Source organism: Eschscholzia californica, unplaced genomic scaffold, assembly GCF_041429995.1.
Source record: "Eschscholzia californica isolate CP2 unplaced genomic scaffold, dmEscCali1.0.p SCAF_2, whole genome shotgun sequence".
Classification (NCBI taxonomy): domain Eukaryota; kingdom Viridiplantae; phylum Streptophyta; class Magnoliopsida; order Ranunculales; family Papaveraceae; genus Eschscholzia; species Eschscholzia californica.
Genome location: NW_028238309.1, coordinates 5,354,450 through 5,373,166, shown reverse-complemented (window position 1 = coordinate 5,373,166; position 18,717 = coordinate 5,354,450). Strand labels below are relative to the sequence as shown.

The 18,717-nt window shown below is 35.9% G+C and overlaps 3 protein-coding genes across 5 annotated transcripts; 2 read left to right on the top strand and 1 right to left on the bottom strand.

Moving 5' to 3' along the window:
- Positions 1 to 226: 226 nt before the first annotated feature.
- On the top strand, positions 227 to 9,291 carry LOC147555583 (aspartyl protease family protein 2-like). Its single transcript, XM_086663209.1, has 3 exons — positions 227 to 296; positions 1,991 to 5,118; positions 5,765 to 9,291. Exon 3 carries the CDS (start codon positions 6,846 to 6,848, stop codon positions 8,346 to 8,348), a length of 1,503 nt encoding a protein of 500 aa, XP_086519335.1. The 5' UTR covers positions 227 to 296; positions 1,991 to 5,118; positions 5,765 to 6,845; the 3' UTR covers positions 8,349 to 9,291.
- A 53-nt stretch (positions 9,292 to 9,344) lies between these two features.
- On the bottom strand, positions 9,345 to 11,987 carry LOC147555582 (mediator of RNA polymerase II transcription subunit 22a-like). 2 transcript variants are annotated; one of them, XM_086663210.1, is made up of 4 exons: positions 11,733 to 11,987; positions 11,263 to 11,437; positions 10,466 to 10,531; positions 9,345 to 9,860 (listed from the first exon to the last, which is right to left on the bottom strand). In XM_086663210.1, exons 2-4 carry the CDS (start codon positions 11,419 to 11,421, stop codon positions 9,627 to 9,629), a joined length of 459 nt encoding a protein of 152 aa, XP_086519336.1. In that variant the 5' UTR covers positions 11,422 to 11,437; positions 11,733 to 11,987; the 3' UTR covers positions 9,345 to 9,626. The 2 variants fall into 2 exon arrangements, with proteins under 2 accessions (XP_086519336.1, XP_086519337.1); XM_086663211.1 differs by having other exon boundaries at positions 11,792 to 11,935.
- A 468-nt stretch (positions 11,988 to 12,455) lies between these two features.
- On the top strand, positions 12,456 to 18,464 carry DEX1 (defective in exine formation protein (DEX1)). 2 transcript variants are annotated; one of them, XM_086663204.1, is made up of 14 exons: positions 12,456 to 12,880; positions 13,155 to 13,265; positions 13,512 to 13,594; positions 13,805 to 13,922; positions 14,076 to 14,236; positions 14,440 to 15,050; positions 15,189 to 15,259; positions 15,881 to 16,137; positions 16,561 to 16,742; positions 16,975 to 17,258; positions 17,356 to 17,473; positions 17,633 to 17,815; positions 17,913 to 18,231; positions 18,340 to 18,464. In XM_086663204.1, the coding sequence occupies exons 1-13, from the start codon at positions 12,705 to 12,707 to the stop codon at positions 18,228 to 18,230; spliced, it is 2,673 nt and encodes an 890-aa protein (XP_086519330.1). In that variant the 5' UTR covers positions 12,456 to 12,704; the 3' UTR covers position 18,231; positions 18,340 to 18,464. The 2 variants fall into 2 exon arrangements, with proteins under 2 accessions (XP_086519330.1, XP_086519331.1); XM_086663205.1 differs by lacking the exon at positions 18,340 to 18,464 and having other exon boundaries at positions 12,464 to 12,880; positions 17,633 to 17,817; positions 17,896 to 18,108.
- The last annotated feature ends 253 nt before the right edge of the window (positions 18,465 to 18,717 follow it).

Sequence of the window (18,717 nt, the reverse complement as noted above, 5' to 3'; positions counted from 1 at the left end):
AAATTTGACCAACTCACCATTAAAACAGAGGTGCCTTTAAAAAAAATTGATCCATGAGATTCATGAGTCATGACCAACATAATTGGGCCTCAGACCTTCAACTAGGTCTAGTTAAATCGGTAGTGGGCCTCATGACTTTAGCGGCAAACAAATATAAGCCGTATTTGGCGGGAAATATAAATTAATAACCCACCTCTTTCCCTCTCATTTTTCTTCTTAATTTTACGATCAAATCTTATTAGGGTTTCTTCAATTGTCCCTGAAAATGGAACTGTTCCTCGCTGGGTTTCTTTAAAGTGAGATTTCTTTACTTTTGTGTTTATATTTATTACTACTAATCTTTCATTTTTAATCACCATGATTAGGTTTTTGTTGGATTTCTTTACAAAATATTGACCTAATTTCTGTTCATTCCAAAATATACATGATTCACCCATCTCTCGATTTTCATTGATTAATTTGGAAATCCTAATTAGTTTTGTACAACTTGTTTATTGTCTTTTGCTAATGAAGTAGCTCCCTTGAGTGTGGTAAGTCTTGCCCTAATTTTGAGTGTTTTAAAGCTTCTTTGTTAGGACGGTAAATGTTCAAATCATTTTTTAATAGTGAAATAGTAGTAACCATTTTCGTGATTCAACTTATCGTAATTCAAGTTAGATGTGGTTGTTTGGAAAGGGCATAATATATAAATGTCATTTTCACGAAGAAGCACGATTGTGGCATTTCCTTTAGGGATTTAATATGTGCTCAAGATGTTTCTGAAAACGCTTTTCAACAGCTGGGAACGAGCAGGGGCGAGCCCACATAGGGGCCCGTGGGGGCGCGTGCCCCCACGACCCTAATGTGACTCGTATGTTTTAAGTTACACTTGTCATTATATTATGTATCTATAGTTCCACATTTTAAACAGAATTCGTTTGTAGCTCAAGTGGTGAAATGCTTGGATTACATTGTGGAGGTCTTGGGATCGACCCACACACAACACATTTTTTTCTTGAATTTCCACTACTTACATTTTTTTCGTAGAATGTCTACTATTTACATTAGTTGAAAGTATTGTTTGGTTTAAGATGACTGCTTATTGAAAATACTTTATAAAGTGCATGTTTGGTCTAAAATTGATTCTTATGAATTCAACTAATTCAATTTTTGCCTCCTCAAAGAGACCAACTTAATAACACGACTTCGTAGAGATGATGAATTTTCTAAATAACTCCCTTAATTTTGATTCTGTCTGATTTTCTAGTGACTTGTATTTTGGACTTCAAGATTGTTTTTTTACATGTTTGTTATAGTAAACATGTTATTAGAAAGAAAAGTTTATCTTTATTTTTTTTCCATTACGATCACTTGCTCTTCATCATCTCCACCATCGTTTTCGTAATCTTCACCACTATCTCTTCATCCCTTCCTTTGTTTTTTATTTTAATATTTTTTGGGAATGCAGTTGGGGGAAAGATCCCCAAACCATATTGATGAGAAAATTATTGCTTGTTGTACATCAAAATTACCATGGAATATCTAAACTAAAAATAAAATTTTGTTGAATTTTTGTTTTTTGATTCTAGCCTGATCGTATACTATGGAATTCTTTCACTAACTATAACAAAAAAAGTGCCCCCACTCATAAAATTTTCTGGCCTCGCCACTGGGAACGAGGTCAGTTTTTTTATTCCTGAATTGTGTGTTTAGGCATTACATAATGTTGAAGATATATACCATTTGTATTATGTCATAAATTCTAGGTTTAGTATTGTGTATGAATCTTATAAGACATTCAATGTGTGCTACACTGTTCGTAATGTTGCATACCAGAATGCACGAACAGTTCCATCTTTAGGGAGTCGTGCTGCACGTGCTTCTTGTATCTCCTTTATATTTGTAACAAAGGGTTATGAATGTATCTTTAATATTACATCATCTCTTGTCTGCAGCATTCCATCTTCAGTAGTTAAAAAATGCACAAACCCTCAAAGTATATAATTTGCAGGGTCGAGAAGGACTAGCTACAAAATCTTGATGAAACATTGTATGTGGATCTCATGCTGGATTCAATCTTCATGATGGACAATCTGCAGAAACATCTTTGGAGAAAAGGAAATTACTGTTCTGCACAAATTGACAACATCGGTAAGATTGATGCTGTTTCCCTTTGTCAGGGAAAGTTACCAGATACTCTCGTCCACCCTGCGTACCGCGTACCCGATTCACCGTACCCGATTCTCGTACCCTTTTCGGGTGGGTTCGGGATCCAGTAGGCAGTACCCCATAATTAGTGTGCCGAAATTTTTAGTCTTAGTTAACCTAAAATCTTTGTGGAGAACTATAAATTCTACTAATTGGGTAGTCAACTACTAGAATTTTTTTATTAGCTTGTTTGATTGGAAGTTTTATGAAAAAAGAATGTTTGGGCATAGGTGTATCTATTATATATGCATCATACATAGTATACCCTCAGCGTACCCAATTCCCCAATGGTAGCGAACCGCGTACCGGTACCCGTACCCCGTACCGGAGCGATCCGCGTACAAGATTATACTTGGAGAGATGATGGCATGAGGTATACCACCTATTTTGACTACTTAATATACTGTTTCCCATGTTTAGCTATGATTCTATCATATGTATTATTCGTGCAGAATTCCTTTCGTTCACAACAATGTGAATCAGCTTACTTGTGAGTTGTGACAAAGATCTTCTTCCACCGGGGTTCCAGGTAATTATTCAATTTGTTGATATGCTCATGCTGTTTAGTACCATGCTACAGTTTCCTTATTAAACTACAGTACGGTTGAATCTCGGTGAACTAATTCATTTATGCTTATTGATCTACTGCTTATCTAGCTGTTCCACTACACTAGCATTCTGGAATTGCTCTAAAATGTAATTCTGCTCTTTGGTAACTATAGTGTGGTAAATATATGCTTACGGTAGATGCATGCAGATGGGTGAAATAGATAGTATCAGATTGATTCACACAACAAGCCAATTGAGCTTCTAGACTCCTGAAGAATGGTTTTTAGATTATCTGGTAGGTTGGTTGGTTGAAGGGGATCGATAAGATAAATTAAACGGTCAGGTTCTCATACCTAATTAGACAATTTCATTTCTGGCCCGTACAGATATACAGGTGCTTATAACCAGCCAACTCAACTGTGTACTTACGCATTTTCAGCTCTGCAGATTATCAAATTCTTTTATAAGTTTTATTACAAAACGTAATCATTACGGAGAAGAATTTGGTAACGAAAATCTCTTATCACACGAGTATATAATGAAAAGATTAAATTAAGATTCCTCAAACATGTATGTCTTTCATCAATTTCCATCCAACTTTGGACTACATCATTACACGAAGTAGGTTTTGATTGACTTATCAGGCTTTCTTTTATATAGCTTTCCATATTTTCAACGCTTCAAGATCAATGCCCAGATTTCTGCAACACGGCCAAAATTAATAATCAACCACTCTATTTATCTTTCTTTTTTAGATAACGACCATTTACTTCCTCTCTAAGTAAATTTAAATAGATAGAGTACACCAAGACATCACCTGCACATTTTAACTAGAAAATAACAATATGGAGGACGATATGAGAGAAGGATACAGACTTTCACCATCCGATATTACTTCAATGCAAATGAGAAAAAGTTGTGTTTGATACCCTTCTAGTGTGTGCATTAGCTAATGTTTATGCTACGGCGAAACAAATTCACGCTGTGCTACTATGATGCAGGATGATTTTCAGAACATATTATAAGAATCTCCAATAAATCGAATCTATTAATATTAGTATTTTTTAGGTTAGTTAAAAAATATCAGATTTAGTAGTCTTATATTCTTAAGAAACTTTCTAGGTTTTAGATTTAATTATTTTGTTTATTTAGAAGTTTCAATATGTAGGTATTGTTTAGGTTTAGTAAACCTCTAATACTGTATAAAGAGGTTTTTCTACAGTATTTTTTTCAATTAATTCAGTTATTCAACAGTTTTTCTGATCTGTTTTTCATGTAGAAATAAGAATCGTAACGGTTATGAGCTGTTACGAAAAAAAACATTTGTCGTTTCTGTTGAAACAGTTGTTACTTGTTAGCACTCACTTAGCTTGGATAGTGTAGAACAATTGAAGTATGGATTTTGTTAGGGATAATCTCTTGTCATGTAGATTTTATAGATGAAATAATAAAACAGGAGTTTCACTTCAAACAATATCATTGACAAGGAAACTCGACATTACTAGGCTACAAATCTCTCCAAGGAAAACAGTATCAAACTAAATAGTAGTTGGATGAACCAGATAAAAGGCCATTGTTGTTGTAAAATCCATTTGGAGTTGCCCTCGTTGATGATCCACTGTCGTAACGTCCATATTCACTTTGATCTCTTACCAAGCTGTTATTTTCTGAAGAAAATCGTGGGCCAGTCAATTCTAATTCCTCGAGTCTCTGTCGATCCCAATTGTTGTTGCTGTTTCTGTTGTTGCTGTTGACATTGTTACTATTGTTGTTGTTGTTGCTGTTCTTGTTGTAAACAGGATAACCTACACATAAAAATAAAAATACAAACAAAACAGGAGAGTTTGATTTTAAAGATTTCCACATGTAGTTGCTGGTATCATCACCATCATCATTATCGTCCTCGTTTTTGGCAGTGGTGGTAGTGGTACTGGTAGTAGTAGTGGTTGTGGGTGGAACACGGCCAGTACCTGAGCCGTGTTTGTGCCAGACATGGCTATTATGGTACTTTGACTCGAACTTTCCTCCAGTAGGACTGAACTGACCACTTGAGGAGGTGTTTTCAGGGGTTAGGTCTGAAGCAGAATTGGTGATGGTGGTGTTTGTAGTGGTTGTGTTGGTGTTTAGAGGGATATGAGCGGAGCCATTATCATCACTTGCGCTTTCATGTGGGAGTGTTGGTTCATCTTGCTTATCTGGCGAAGGAGAAGGTAATTCCTGCTCAGATGATCCGATTGTCTCCTTACTAGCGTTGTCTTCTATTTTGTTTTCAGGGATGGATTTACTGAAGAACTTGCTCTCTCTAGCATGAGATTGTAAAGGAAATGAGAGAGAGAAAAGAAAGCATAGAAATAAAATCTTTTTGGGAGGATCCATTTTCAGGTAAAACTAAATTAAACAAGAGATATACTGTATAAATAGAATATGAGGATAGCACATATATATATGTATATATATATATATATATATACATATATATATATATACTTTTGGTTCAAGAGCCAAGATAAGGGGAGTAAATCCGGAGTCCGATATGAGTGGACAGAAGCTAGTCTTAGTAATTATAGTCGTCGACTTCCAACTCAAAAGTATTTCCTTTCAACAAAAAAATACTCAAAAGTAATTGGTACGAAATTGAGTGAGTCTCTTTTTTTTTTTTTTTTTTTTTTTTTTGTTGAAATAAATTGAGTGAGTCTCAACTTTTTACACTTTATTATTGTAGTAATATGGTGTATACGCCATTATTTTCAACACGCTTCTGCGTTGATTGTTGAAAGATAACTTTGTGGGGCTGGCATGAAAATAGACTAAGGATGGGGACACGCATCGAAATCCCATTCTACCCAATGTACAAGGAAATTTCCTCAACAATTTAAAGTTCCTTTGAAGGTTATACTCTTTTGAAGACAAAGACTAGAGGAGTAAATTGAGTAGGAATTAGAATTCGGGTTGTTAACTTGTATGCATAATTTTCTAAGTTTAAATGTTCTACATATACAGACCTGATAGTCTATATGTGTTTTTGCAGATTGCAGTGACGTTACAGAAGTCACAAGATCATCGGATTTATGTGGTATTGTGGCAATTGGTACTTGGAGATGAGTGATTGCAAAATCTAACATCAGCAGGTTTTCTCTTCAAATATCAGGTACTCTTATTACAATTTTTTCAACAAAGGAAACTCATCTTAAAATCTTACCCTATATTTCAAAGTTTCATGACCCACACTCACCATGTATCAATCAACTTTTTTGTTCCAAGTTGTGTCAATCAACTTGGAGTTAACCAAACACTTCTTTTTGTCCTTATTTTTCTTTGGAAATTTAGAAAGACAACTACCACTCACTTCAAACAAAAAGAGTACCACTTACTTCTTCTCTAAGTAAATATAAAAATATATCGAGACACTAGTCGGCCACCTTCCCGCATTTTAATGATAAACTAAGGATAATGGATATAAAAGCGAAGAAAACCTTTCACCATCACTTTTTTATTTTTATTGAAACGAGTAAAAAACGCGTTCTAAACCTTCTATCGCAGTGGCATTAACATAATGGTCTAATGGAATCATAAAGTCCTATAGTTAATGATGAAAAGAGTAGAATAGTCATTATAATGGTTATTTTAACATTAATGTTGGAAAATGAAAAGAAGTAAAAATACAATAGTTAAAACATATGTAATGAATAACAATAATCATTATAATAGTCCATCTTCCTTGATAATTCTCGAAAAAATTCTTGATATTATAAGATCATTTGTTTAAAATTGCATAAAAATCAAGTAAGAAATCAAACCGTATGGCTTTCAGAGTGTGGGAGTGTCTGTGAAGTAGTTCTATGAGCATATTTCATCCTTATTGTGTATCAAATTCGAATTATATATGATGTATTGTCTATTGTCATTGTTGAAAGAAAAGAAGAAGTGAGAAGTCAAACTCAGAGTTTGTATGAACATGGACCATGACCCTTCCTCTCATTCTAACTTAGCACACAATCTCTAATTCATTACATTATGTTCATAGCTTTTTTTGAGTCTTTCCTGCCCAATTTCTGTTTCTAACTTTGTTTCAAGCTCTCTGGTTTGGTTCAGAGATAATTTGTAATATTATGTGTAACTGCAAGATTGTCCTCAGAATTAATCTTATTTTCTTCTTTTTGTTCATCTTCTATGACAAAAAATCTCTTAAATTGCTAAACCACCCAAGCTTCTGTCCATTTACCTCTCAAACTTCATCTTCTCATCCTGAAAGTCTGAAAAACCCTAATCTCAAACCTCCACCATCAGAGCTTCCCATGAAACATAGATCAGTTAATGAAGACACCCAAACTGACATACAAAAATATCTAATTGATTCAACTACTAAAGACTCCATTAGAATTCAAACACAGATAACTCAGAAGCATCATCATCAAGAACATGAAGAACAGGTAATCCCAAAACCTTACTTTGATTCAAGAAGAAATCAGTTAATGGCAACTATAAATTCAGGTGTAAGTTTAGGTTCAGGAGAATACTTCATTGATGTAATGATAGGAACACCACCAAAACATTTTTCATTAATTCTTGATACTGGTAGTGATCTTAATTGGATTCAATGTGTTCCTTGTTATGAATGTTTTGAACAAAAAGGTACCCATTTTAATCCATTAGAGTCTAAATCCTACAACAACATCAGTTGTCAAAACCCTAATTGTAACCTAGTTTCAGCTCCAGAACCTTCAATACCCTGTAACTCAATTACCCAATCTTGTTCTTATTTTTACTGGTATGGTGATAAATCAAATACAACAGGAGATTTTGCCCTAGAAACCTTCACTCTTAATCTCACAAACCAAAAAGGAGAATCAGAATTTAAACAAATTGAGAATGTTATGTTTGGTTGTGGTCATTGGAATAGAGGTCAATTTCATGGAGCTTCTGGAATATTAGGGCTTGGTAGAGGTCCTCTTTCATTTTCTTCTCAACTTCAATCAATTTATAATCACTCATTCTTTTCTTACTGTCTTGTTGATAGAAACAATGATTTGAATGTTAAAAGTAAACTGATCTTTGGTGAAGATCCAAGCTCTTTAAGTGATCCAGGTATGAAATTCACTAAATTGTTATCACCTCAGAAAAATCTTTCAGACAGTTTTTATTATGTTCAAGTTAAAGGAATTAGGGTTGGCAATGAAGTACTAGAAATTCCAAATGAAACTTGGGAAGTTTCTGAAGAAGGAGAAGGAGGAACTATACTTGATTCAGGAACTACACTTACTTATTTTGCTGATTCTGCTTATAAGATTATAAAGAACTCATTCATGAAGAAGGTTAAGAACTACCCACTGGTAAAAGATTTTCCATATCTGAATCCTTGTTATAATGTTTCTGGTTTGAATCAGATTGAAATTCCTGAATTTTCTATCATATTTGAAGATGATGTAGTTTGGGATTTTCCAATAGAAAATTACTTCATTAGACTTGATCCTGAAGGAATAGTTTGTTTAGCTATCTTGGGTACTCCATCTATGTCAATTTTGGGGAACTACTTGCAACAGAACTTCCATATTTTATATGATATGAATAAATCTAGAGTGGGTTTCTCACCCAAGAATTGTTCCGATAATTAGTATTGATTTTTCGAACAACTTGAATCGGGGGCTTGAATTGGAATATTCAGGGCGTATATCTCGAACACTTTAAATTTGGATATTGAGTGGATCTTCGTGTGTATATATACAACAGGCCATAGCAGTACCGGAAACATCAATATCGATTCCCTTTTGCTATCGATATTGAGTTGTTGGCCAAGAGTTTTCTCCGAAATACTTGATTATCGATCAAGTTTCAAAGTTTCCATGATATTCAAGGTTTCATAATGATCACAAGTTCAGGACTAATGGAGCTGTTATGTATAGATTTAGTTTCCTTGGTAAAATTGGAGTCCAAGGTAGCTAGACACGTCAGTACTCTGTAACTGTGAATGAGTTGTAATCATCGGCTAAAGGTCGCCACCAACTCTACGGCAGTTAGTACCCTTCACTCGGGCGGGGTCAGATCCATCCCTAGAAGGTGTTGAGAGAATGCAAGGAGATTGTGAACAATTCGAAGTATGCAGAGGGCACCATGTAGTTCCAGAGATGAATAAAGCGGCTGATTTTTTCAAAGCTATGAACGACTAGAGAAGTGGAATTGTTGGGACGGCCATTCCGTCAGACTTGAGGGATATGAGTGTGGAAGCTGACAGGCTAGGAGTTATTCGTATCTGTACCACTTAGTTTTATTCAGTTGTGTCATATTGTGTTCTATTTTGTTTATTGCTTTCTGCTTCTTTCCACTATGGTAGCATGGTACAATGATTCTACAATTTTGGCGAAAAAATAATCTGATTTTTCAAGGGTGTTTTTTCTGCGAAATGTAGGATGAGGTCCTCTTACGGAACCAAGTATTGTTTCTGTCATTTCATCATTGTACAAAGTCAACTAGAAATCTATCTTATTATTTTTCTTATCGGTTTGTAAACATCAATATCTAGTCCGATTATGTATAAGAAAATGCCCCTCTTTGGTAGTATATCAAGTTTATGGACATCTAACTCAAAATTAACAGCAAAAAGTCAAAGACTCTTAACTTAATTACGGTACTTTTGTTAATCTATTCAAACTATTCCGAGAGTTACAAATTTCTCCAATTTATACATGTCAACATATTATAAATCCGTTATGTCTCTTGGTGAGTGTTATCCGATAGAGCACTTCCTAATTTACCGAAATAGATTTGACAAAATAATGGGTAGTTTTAAAATATAGCTACAAATATCCACATTCTATTTTGTCAAGTTCGACTGAGGAATACCAAGCTCGCCCGAATATACATAACTATCCTGCTCTCCTGACGATGTTATTTTACTAGTCGAAATTGTTGTTTCTTTGGACAGAAGAGTAGTAATGTGATTCAAGTTCTTTCAGGCTAGCAGCTGCTTCCTCTCCAATTCTACCCAACAAGCGTTCTGTTTTCTCAGCCTGTTGGTCAAATTCATTTGTACGCTTCTCAACGTGCTCGTTCAAAGACGCCAGTCCTGAAAATATAGCTGTTTGCTTCAACTCTGTCACCAATTTTAACAGGGAATCTGCTGCTTGAACCTGTTTGACACATTTTGCTTTTCGATTAGTACAAGTACCATAACGACGATAGTTAAAGGTGAAAATAGAGGAAATATGAAAGTCGACCTACATTTTGTATGCAAACTAAGAGCAAGCCCATTAGTTATGCATACAAAGGCAATAGATTAATAACAAGCGAATCCAAGATGGGAAACTTCGTTGATCACATAATGTGAATCAACTTCCACTGCGTATGTTGAGATTGAATACATCCGGGGGTCCCTCAGGATACGAACTGCAGCCATATATAAGAGTCCTATTGTATCTCCGATTACTAACATGAATCCAGTACATGGAAATTCATTGAGCGGTTGACAGTCCAATGGTTTACAAGAGAATTCGAGATGCCTTCGAAATACATTCTTAAACAATTATCAACAACCAAAGATTCAATTACTATTTTTGTTCTTGCCTTTTTAGGATAGTCGGTAGCAGATCGAATTCATGTCATGCTGTATACACATATCAAGCAAGTCGGTAACTAAAGCAATTTCATAGATAACTGCAAGTTGTCAAAAAATCAAAGCCAACTTTCTGTTTATTCATCCGAACAGAAAACGGTGAAGAGAATAGAAGAAACATACCATTCTAGATGCACGCATCTCCATCATGAAGGTTTCTTGCGCATTTCTTACTGGTGGATCGTTTATCTACAACAATATGAACCACATTATAAATTTACAAATTTGAGGTCTTTATTACTTGAGTTTGCATACAGCACTCATTCTCAAGTAGTTGAATGGGTAGAATCGGGCTACGTAAGCCAATAAGCATAGTAGTGTCTGGAAACAAATGAAAGAAATCTCTCTACCCATCTACTTTCTTCTACAGAAGCAAACATTATGAACAACTGGCGATGTCTTTCTATCTGCCGTTAAAAATTTTCGAGACAGCTTGAAGGCAACAACAAAACCTAATCGAGTAGTCTGAAACTGTCCTCTTGCATCAAATGAGTACTTAAAGAACTACGAGCTATGGATTACTTCAAAGCTTTTACCCTAACTTAAATTTCAGCACTGCTCTGAATGATTTATACATGTGGCAAGAACACTATAGGTCATAGAACACGCCTATAGAATGGCCAATACTTGCGGGTAAAGAGTCCGGGCTTCATAAGCCATTTTAAGTAAGCCCTGGCCCGTTCACTATCTACAGGCGGGCAGGCCGTGCACTACCATGTCGGGCTTCGGGTTGAATGTTTTCTCGATGGACGCGGTGTTCCTGGATGGGTTTCGAGTCTCGGGGCAGAATTGCCACCCTTACTATAAGCCATAGAGAGGTAAACGAGACCATAGAAATGTATAAATGTGATCTTTGTATACAAGATCAAAATATGTACTAAACATGAAATGGGTGATTGAGCTAGAGAGAGAAAAAATACCCTAGCAACATTAACCAAGTTATTGAAGTTGTCAACAATGTTGGTAATATCAGTGTCAACTCTTTGTAAAAGAGTCTTCTGTTTCTGAGCTGCCGCAGCTGATGCTGCTGCCGTTGGTCCAGTACTAGCACCGCTGAGACCTACTCCACTTTTATTCATTCTTCTTTTTTTTTGTCTACAAATCACAACAGCTTATCAAACTCAAACAAAATTTGAAGTTGAATCCTCTCTCTCTCTCTCAGGCATTTCCTCAAACAGTTACTATGCAATATTTATACACATTAGGGTTATCAATACCACCAAACGGAAAGCTAAATTCAGAATAAATTTGTTTGTCAAAAATACCCATATATATTGAAAATCTTTAAACCATTGGGACATTTGAACCACTTCTAAAGGAACTAAAAGTAACAGAACAAAAAAGTGAAATCAAAATCATGATCAGCATTATATTAGGGTTACGAGTGTACCTTGTTTAAGTTTGAGATGAGAAAGAGAGAAAGGGGTGGTGATCGGAGAGGTTGAGTACCTTTGACAGGAGTCTGTTACCGGCGGTGACAGTTAACTACTCACGGTGAGATCTGAAAACGGAGAAAACCTTTTGTTCCCCGGTTCAGCGACGGTTATGAAGAATTGACAGGAGTCTAGGTTGACTAGTTTGACCAAGATTGTTGGGGGCATGAAGAGCTTGTTAATGGCATGAAAGGCTTGGGTCAATTTAGTTTGATCAAGATTGACTAAAAGGCGATGCAATTTTAAGTCCCAAAAATCCACATGTATTTTCACCTCCAGGTAGATTTTTTGTAACAGTAAATTGTGAACCTTTGCTGATTACCTCCTACCAAATGAGCTTCGATGTAAGAGAAGAAAGAGTTTTATAGAGGAATTACACGATATGTAAATAAGGTTTGATACTCGCAAAAATATAGTTATGTTTGAACAAATACATTTCCATTTGTTTTCAACAATTTTTATATCATAAAGTTTGGAATCCCGACTTTGAATCTTTTTTAAAAAAAAAAAATGGGTTAATCCAAATGACGCTTTGGCTAGCCGAATGTCTTAACCCCATCAGCGAGGAACAAATGTTAGGTTAGGGAGGAAAATATTTTCGGAAATATGTAGGAAGGCAAAAAAGTCAACTGTTAAAATTAACTGACATCATCTTTAAAGGAGCATTTTGGTGAGTTAGTGATTCTTAAGGGGCCAAAATGGAATTAGCCGGAAGAAATCACACTCTCAGATCTCTCGATCAAATTTTCTTCGTCAGGTCCTCATGGATTCTCCTTCTTCTTCTTAAAACTTAAAACTGAGAATTCCATATTTAGCATCGGTCACCGTCTCACGTGTTCTAGGGATCAAAATAAAACCCCTAAATTTATCTGAATTAGGGTTTACTTCCGTCATCGTCAGTTGTATTCTGGCGAGGAGGGATCGATCTAATGAACTCCACAACGAAAACGACGTTCTTCTTCTTCTTATCATTCTCTCTTCTTCTCGTCCTTCTCCATTTGAATTTCTCTCAAGTCGTTTCTGAATCACAACCGGACGATCAATCGAGTAATAATAAGTTCCGAAAACGAGAAGCCTCTGATGATGCCCTAGGTTATCCTGAAATGTAATCTCTCTCTCTCCTTCTCTCTCATCTAACTCATTGAAACAAGTCAATTTGGTGAAAAAACTATAATTTTTCTATGTTGATTTGAGGTTTATGGACTCAGAAGATCTAATACAACTAAGAATTTGCCTTAATCTGTATCCATTTTCATATTTTCTGCTTATTATCCAGAATCAGTTTGTCTTTCTGTTCCATTTATTTCCAGAATTTACATTCAATTAAGCTTGTTTAGGTTTGCATTCAATTAAGCTTGTTTAGGTTTTCTCTTGTTTAGAGACGAGGATTCTCTGCTGAATACACAATGCCCTCGGCACGTCGAGTTGAGATGGAAGACAGAAGTTAGTTCTAGCATATATGCAACCCCTTTGATTGCTGATATAAACAGGTAACTCTGAATTCTAAACATCTCAAAACGGAAAATTTTGCATCTTTCACTTCTTATGTTTGAATCATTCTTTTTATGATGAGAAGTGGAATTTTGTTACACGAAACTTGTGTTGTTTATTAAGAAAGAAACTAGCCAATGAATGAGATGGATATTGTTTATTCTTTGTTCGATACTAGAAACGGTTAGCATTAAGTGTGCGGTTGCTTTTACTTGAGTTATACTTATATGGGTTCTGGATTTCAGTGACGGGAAACTTGATATCGTTGTTCCATCTTTTGTTCACTACTTGGAGGTGCTTGAAGGTTCTGATGGAGATAAAATGCCAGGTATGTTAATTTGTTTGTAAATTTCTTAAAGAATTGACTTGTCTGTTTTTTTTATTTGACATTTCTAAACCATTGCTCAAAAGGAGCAGAAAGATGATTCGTTGTGTAGTTGTATGAAATAAGATTGTGATAGAGACAAACTCACACACAAGATCTATAAAGAACAGTAATTTCTATTTGATGGGTGCTGACTCAACTTTTACTTCCCAGGATGGCCTGCTTTTCACCAATCAAATGTTCATGCCAGCCCTCTCTTATTTGACATTGATAAAGATGGTATCAGAGAAATAGCTTTAGCTACATATAATGGTGAAGTGCTATTTTTCAGGTATATATTTCAGTTAAAGTACTATCACTATCCTTGACCTATAAAAACAAATAGAGTTGATTATTGTTATGATGTTGATGCATTTGTTATATTTGCAGTTCTATTCAAGCAGTCCGCGTTTTAGGCTTATTATTATAATTTTTTTTGTTACAGGACCTCTGGTTACGTGATGACTGAAAAACTGGAGATACCCCGAATTAGGGTTCGTAAAGACTGGTTTGTTGGGTTGCATCCAGATCCAGTTGATCGTTCTCATCCAGATGTACATGATGACTTGCTTATTGAGGAGGCTGCAGAGATGAAATCAGGAGCCCGTAAGTACATTATCTACTTTGCTGAATAAGGTGTATGGGATCTGAAGTATTTTTTTTTTCTGGGTTCCCTATTCCGGTGATCGATGTATTCAGCTTTGTTTAACTTACAGCCTTTTACTAGAAACAATGTTTTTGAACAAAAATATGAAATATAATGTGGCAGTGGAGTTGGACTGTTTGAGCATATAGCAATTGTTTTGTAGGAACTGGAGAAACACACACAGGATCAAACAGTTCAGTTTCTTCATCAAGTCTAGGAAACTCCAGCTCCGTAGTAAATGCATCCAAGCCTGAAGCTGAGGTGAAAATTGACACAAGTCAAGCAGTGAATGGATCTGAGCCAGACAGTGTAGGGAAACTCAACGCTACTGAATCAGTTAATGCATCCAAGCCAGAGGATGCAGCCAACCTAAACGTGACTCAAGCGCAAGAAGTTATTAAGTTGCCAAGTATGGGAAGTTCAACAGAGAATGTCTCATCAGGAGTGAGTGCAAAAGTGGATAACACAAACGTTGGGAGGCGGCTTCTTGAAGATACTGATTCAAATCCAAAACAGAGTAGTGGATCTGAATCCACTGTTACTACCAATACAGATGATCTTGCTGCAACTGTAGAAAATGATGAAGGTCTGGAAGCTGATGCTGACACTTCTTTTGAGTTGTTCCGTGATAATGATGAGCTAGCTGATGAATATAATTATGACTACGATGATTATGTCGATGAGAATATGTGGGGAAATGAGGATTGGACAGAAGACATGCATGAGAGAATAGAGGATTATGTGAATATTGACTCACACATCTTAAGCACACCTGTAAGTTCGAAACTTCCTTTGACTTTTATCAAATACTTGCATGTTCTTTATTTTACTTGAGTTTAAGTTATAACATACGAAGCAAAATGTGTATGTCCGGTAAACTTTGGCTGAAATATGATTCTGTTGTTGCCTAAGGTCATAGCAGACATTGACAATGATGGGATTCCGGAGATGGTTGTTGCTGTTTCTTACTTCTTTGATCACGAGTAAGATTTCCATTTTGACAAAGTGATGTAATCCTATTCGGATGATTGGATCCATCCTTTTGATTTTCTAATTGTATTTCGATCGTATACCCATTTTAGATCGTTTTCTGGTTGCCTTCTCAGACACGTATACTAGTTTTAGATATCGGGTCCATACGGGTGTCATTGTCACTTATTTAATTTTCAGAAATTATTCGTCCTTCCCACTATATAGGTTTCTCACGAACAATATGATATTTTTTTTTTGGAAATGGATGAGAAGCATGTTTACCACTATTGCTTTAGAATGTAGTCAAATGCCGCCTTTCCCTAATTATGTGAAACATTCACTGGATATGATGATAATTTTAACCTCAGGTCTGGTATTTGTCTTTAACATCCTACTCTGCTATCACATATTCCATATGGCGAGGCAATATTGCATATGGTTTAGAATTTTGAATCATTAGATTTACTGTGTTTAAAATTGAAAGTCAATGTCACAAAACAATAGTTCAAGATTATCTGTGGGCTTCAAGTTAATTCAGTCTTTGCTTTTCGTGCTATCAACAATATCAGTCTTACCTACTCTCTTTGTGTCATATATATCTTAAACTAATTGGCTGCTTCATGAGTTGACAGGTATTATGACAACCCAGAACATTTAGCAGAACTTGGTGGAATAGAGATCAGTAAATATGTAGCAGGAGCCATAGTAGTTTTCAATCTGGAAACAAAGCAAGTTAAATGGACAACACAACTAGATCTAAGTACTGATACCGGAAAATATCGTGCTTACATATATTCTTCTCCAACTGTAGCTGATTTGGACGGGGATGGAAATTTGGACATTCTTGTCGGAACTTCATTTGGCTTGTTCTACGTTTTGGATCATCATGGTAATTTCTAAAGGCTTCAGATTATTCTTCTTGGTTTGCTGTCATGCAGTGACATCATAGTAATGATTGGGTAATATCCTTTTCTTTCTCTCATTTACAATACAGAGTCTGCATAACCATCTTGAGGACTTTTTTTGTTCTAGGCAGTTTATGTGACTACTGACTATAAACTATTTACTTATTTAGACCGATGTTTGGGATGCATTAATTGTGAAATCTCTTTTGTTGACCTAAAACTTAACAGAGAGCCTTGTCTCTTTTTAAATTGTTCTCTTATATATGAAATTGTAACTGAATATATGAATTTAAACTGATTTGACAATTTCTTTCTAGTTAAGAAGATTGTAAGGAAGCTTTTAGTTATTTCTTGTAAATTTTCCATCGTTCTACCTAATGATTGTTGCTGCAATATGTAATCCCCAGGCAAGGTGAGACCAAATTTCCCTCTTGAGATGGCTGAAATTCAGGGATCTGTAGTTGCAGCAGATATTAACGACGATGGTAAAATTGAGCTAGTGACTGCTGATACCCATGGAAATGTTGCGGCATGGACCACACAAGGAAAAGAAATTTGGGAAGTGCATCTGAAGAGTCTTGTTCCACAGGTGAGTTGCTGTACAAATGTCTTTTCCTTATTGCAAGTTAACGCTAAGCTTGGTCAAATATGGAGTTTACCTTGCATGGGCCCTTCGCTTTGGAGGACAATAATATGATAATTAAATTAACAGCTTATAGAAATTACATGTTTAGCGGTCGTTCCGGCTGTGGTGAACATTTGTTTAATTTTAGTAACCATGTATCTTACACCCAGATTTTAACCTATTATTTGCTGATCAGGGTCCAACAGTCGGTGATGTGGACGGGGATGGTCACACCGATGTAGTAGTTCCTACAATATCAGGAAACATATATGTTCTTAGTGGTAAGGATGGATCACAGATCCGTCCTTACCCATATCGTACTCATGGACGAGTAATGAATCAAGTTCTTCTAGTTGATCTTAGTAAACGTGGGGAGAAACAAAAGGGGCTAACTCTTGTTACAACATCATTTGATGGCTATTTGTACCTTATTGATGGACCGACGTCATGTGCTGATGTTGTTGATATTGGCGAAACTTCGTAAGATCTTCTCTCCTCGTCATTTGATGTCACTATTAATTCTATATGTACCCATTCTTAAAATTTACACTGATGTTAAAAAATCTTTTGGTAACAGATATAGTATGGTCTTAGCAGACAATGTTGATGGTGGAGACGATCTTGACCTTATTGTCACTACCATGAATGGCAATGTTTTCTGTTTCTCTACTCCATCCCCACATCATCCTCTCAAGGTAGGGTAATATTGTTGTGCTGAAATTGGATCACTGAGATATGCTTCTTTTGTATCGCTTTGATTTCGTTTTGGTCTTGGAATATTCATCATAATAAAGACTAACCTAGAATGCCTTGTTCATTTATATCCGACATCATACATTATGCATTTCTTTCAGGCATGGAGATCATCGAATCAGGGGAGAAACAATATAGCAAACCGGCACAATCGTCAAGGGATTTATGTTACACATCCATCCAGAACTTTCCGGGACGAGGAAGGCAAGAATTTCTGGGTGGAATTTGAGATTGTCGACAAGTACAGGTTTCCTTCAGGATCTCAAGGCCCTTACAATGTCACAGTAAGCACAGCCTCTCTCTCTCTCTCCATCAATAACTATCTGACTTAAAATCAGAATAAATAACTTTCTGTTTTGGTAAATTTTGTTAATGTTGCAGACAACCTTACTAGTACCTGGAAATTATCAAGGAGAGAGAAAGATCATTCAAAACCAAATATATGATCAGCCAGGCAAGTACCGAATAAAACTACCGACAGTATCTGTTCGCACGACTGGAACAGTACAAGTAGATATGGTTGACAAGAACGGACTTCATTTCACAGACGATTTCTCACTCACCTTTCATATGTATTACTACAAACTGCTTAAATGGCTTCTGGTTCTTCCAATGCTTGGAATGTTCGGTTTGCTAGTAATCCTTCGTCCACAAGACTCAATGCCATTGCCATCCTTCTCGCGAAATACAGATTTGTAATGTAAGTTAAAGTAATTACCATCTGTTACCGGGATTTGTAAATTTAAGATTAAATTTGGTTAGAATTTCGGAACAACTCCAGAGTTTAAGCTTTTCTTTTATTGCTCAGAGTGGAGTAAAAATGGCAGAAGAACTACAGAGGGTTTTGTAATTTCCTTTTGTTGTTCCATTGTTGGAGAAGTTGAGCTTAAATGGATATCAATTTCCCACCCTGTTTTGGGTGTTTACCAGGAACTTCAGGTTTAAAAAAATAGTCCCTTGCGTAGTCTTGAAAGTGACTTTATCATCAATTGGATTAATACTTTTTCTAATTGCATTCGTATTGCTTTGCTTTTTCTCTCTCATCATCTCAGGAATGAGGTTTCAAAATGGTGTTGGTTATTCGAGGGAAACCAGCCGAAGAAGGGTTCCTTCATTGATGAGAGAGAGAACCCCTTCTTCGTCTGGTTTTCCATACAAAGGGTTTTGGCGAAGAGGCATTCCCTTT

Coding starts and splice junctions, on each gene's coding strand:
- LOC147555583 (XM_086663209.1), top strand. CDS start 6,846: ATGTGTAACTGCAAGATTGTCCTCAGAATTAATCTTATTTTCTTCTTT.
- LOC147555582 (XM_086663210.1), bottom strand. CDS start 11,421: ATGAATAAAAGTGGAGTAGGTCTCAGCGGTGCTAGTACTGGACCAACG. Junction 10,532..11,262: donor ACTTGGTTAATGTTGCTAGG/GTATTTTTTCTC, acceptor ATATTGTTGTAG/ATAAACGATCCACCAGTAAG. Junction 9,861..10,465: donor AGATGCGTGCATCTAGAATG/GTATGTTTCTTC, acceptor TGTGTCAAACAG/GTTCAAGCAGCAGATTCCCT.
- DEX1 (XM_086663204.1), top strand. CDS start 12,705: ATGAACTCCACAACGAAAACGACGTTCTTCTTCTTCTTATCATTCTCT. Junction 14,237..14,439: donor AGAGATGAAATCAGGAGCCC/GTAAGTACATTA, acceptor ATTGTTTTGTAG/GAACTGGAGAAACACACACA. Junction 16,138..16,560: donor CTACGTTTTGGATCATCATG/GTAATTTCTAAA, acceptor TGTAATCCCCAG/GCAAGGTGAGACCAAATTTC.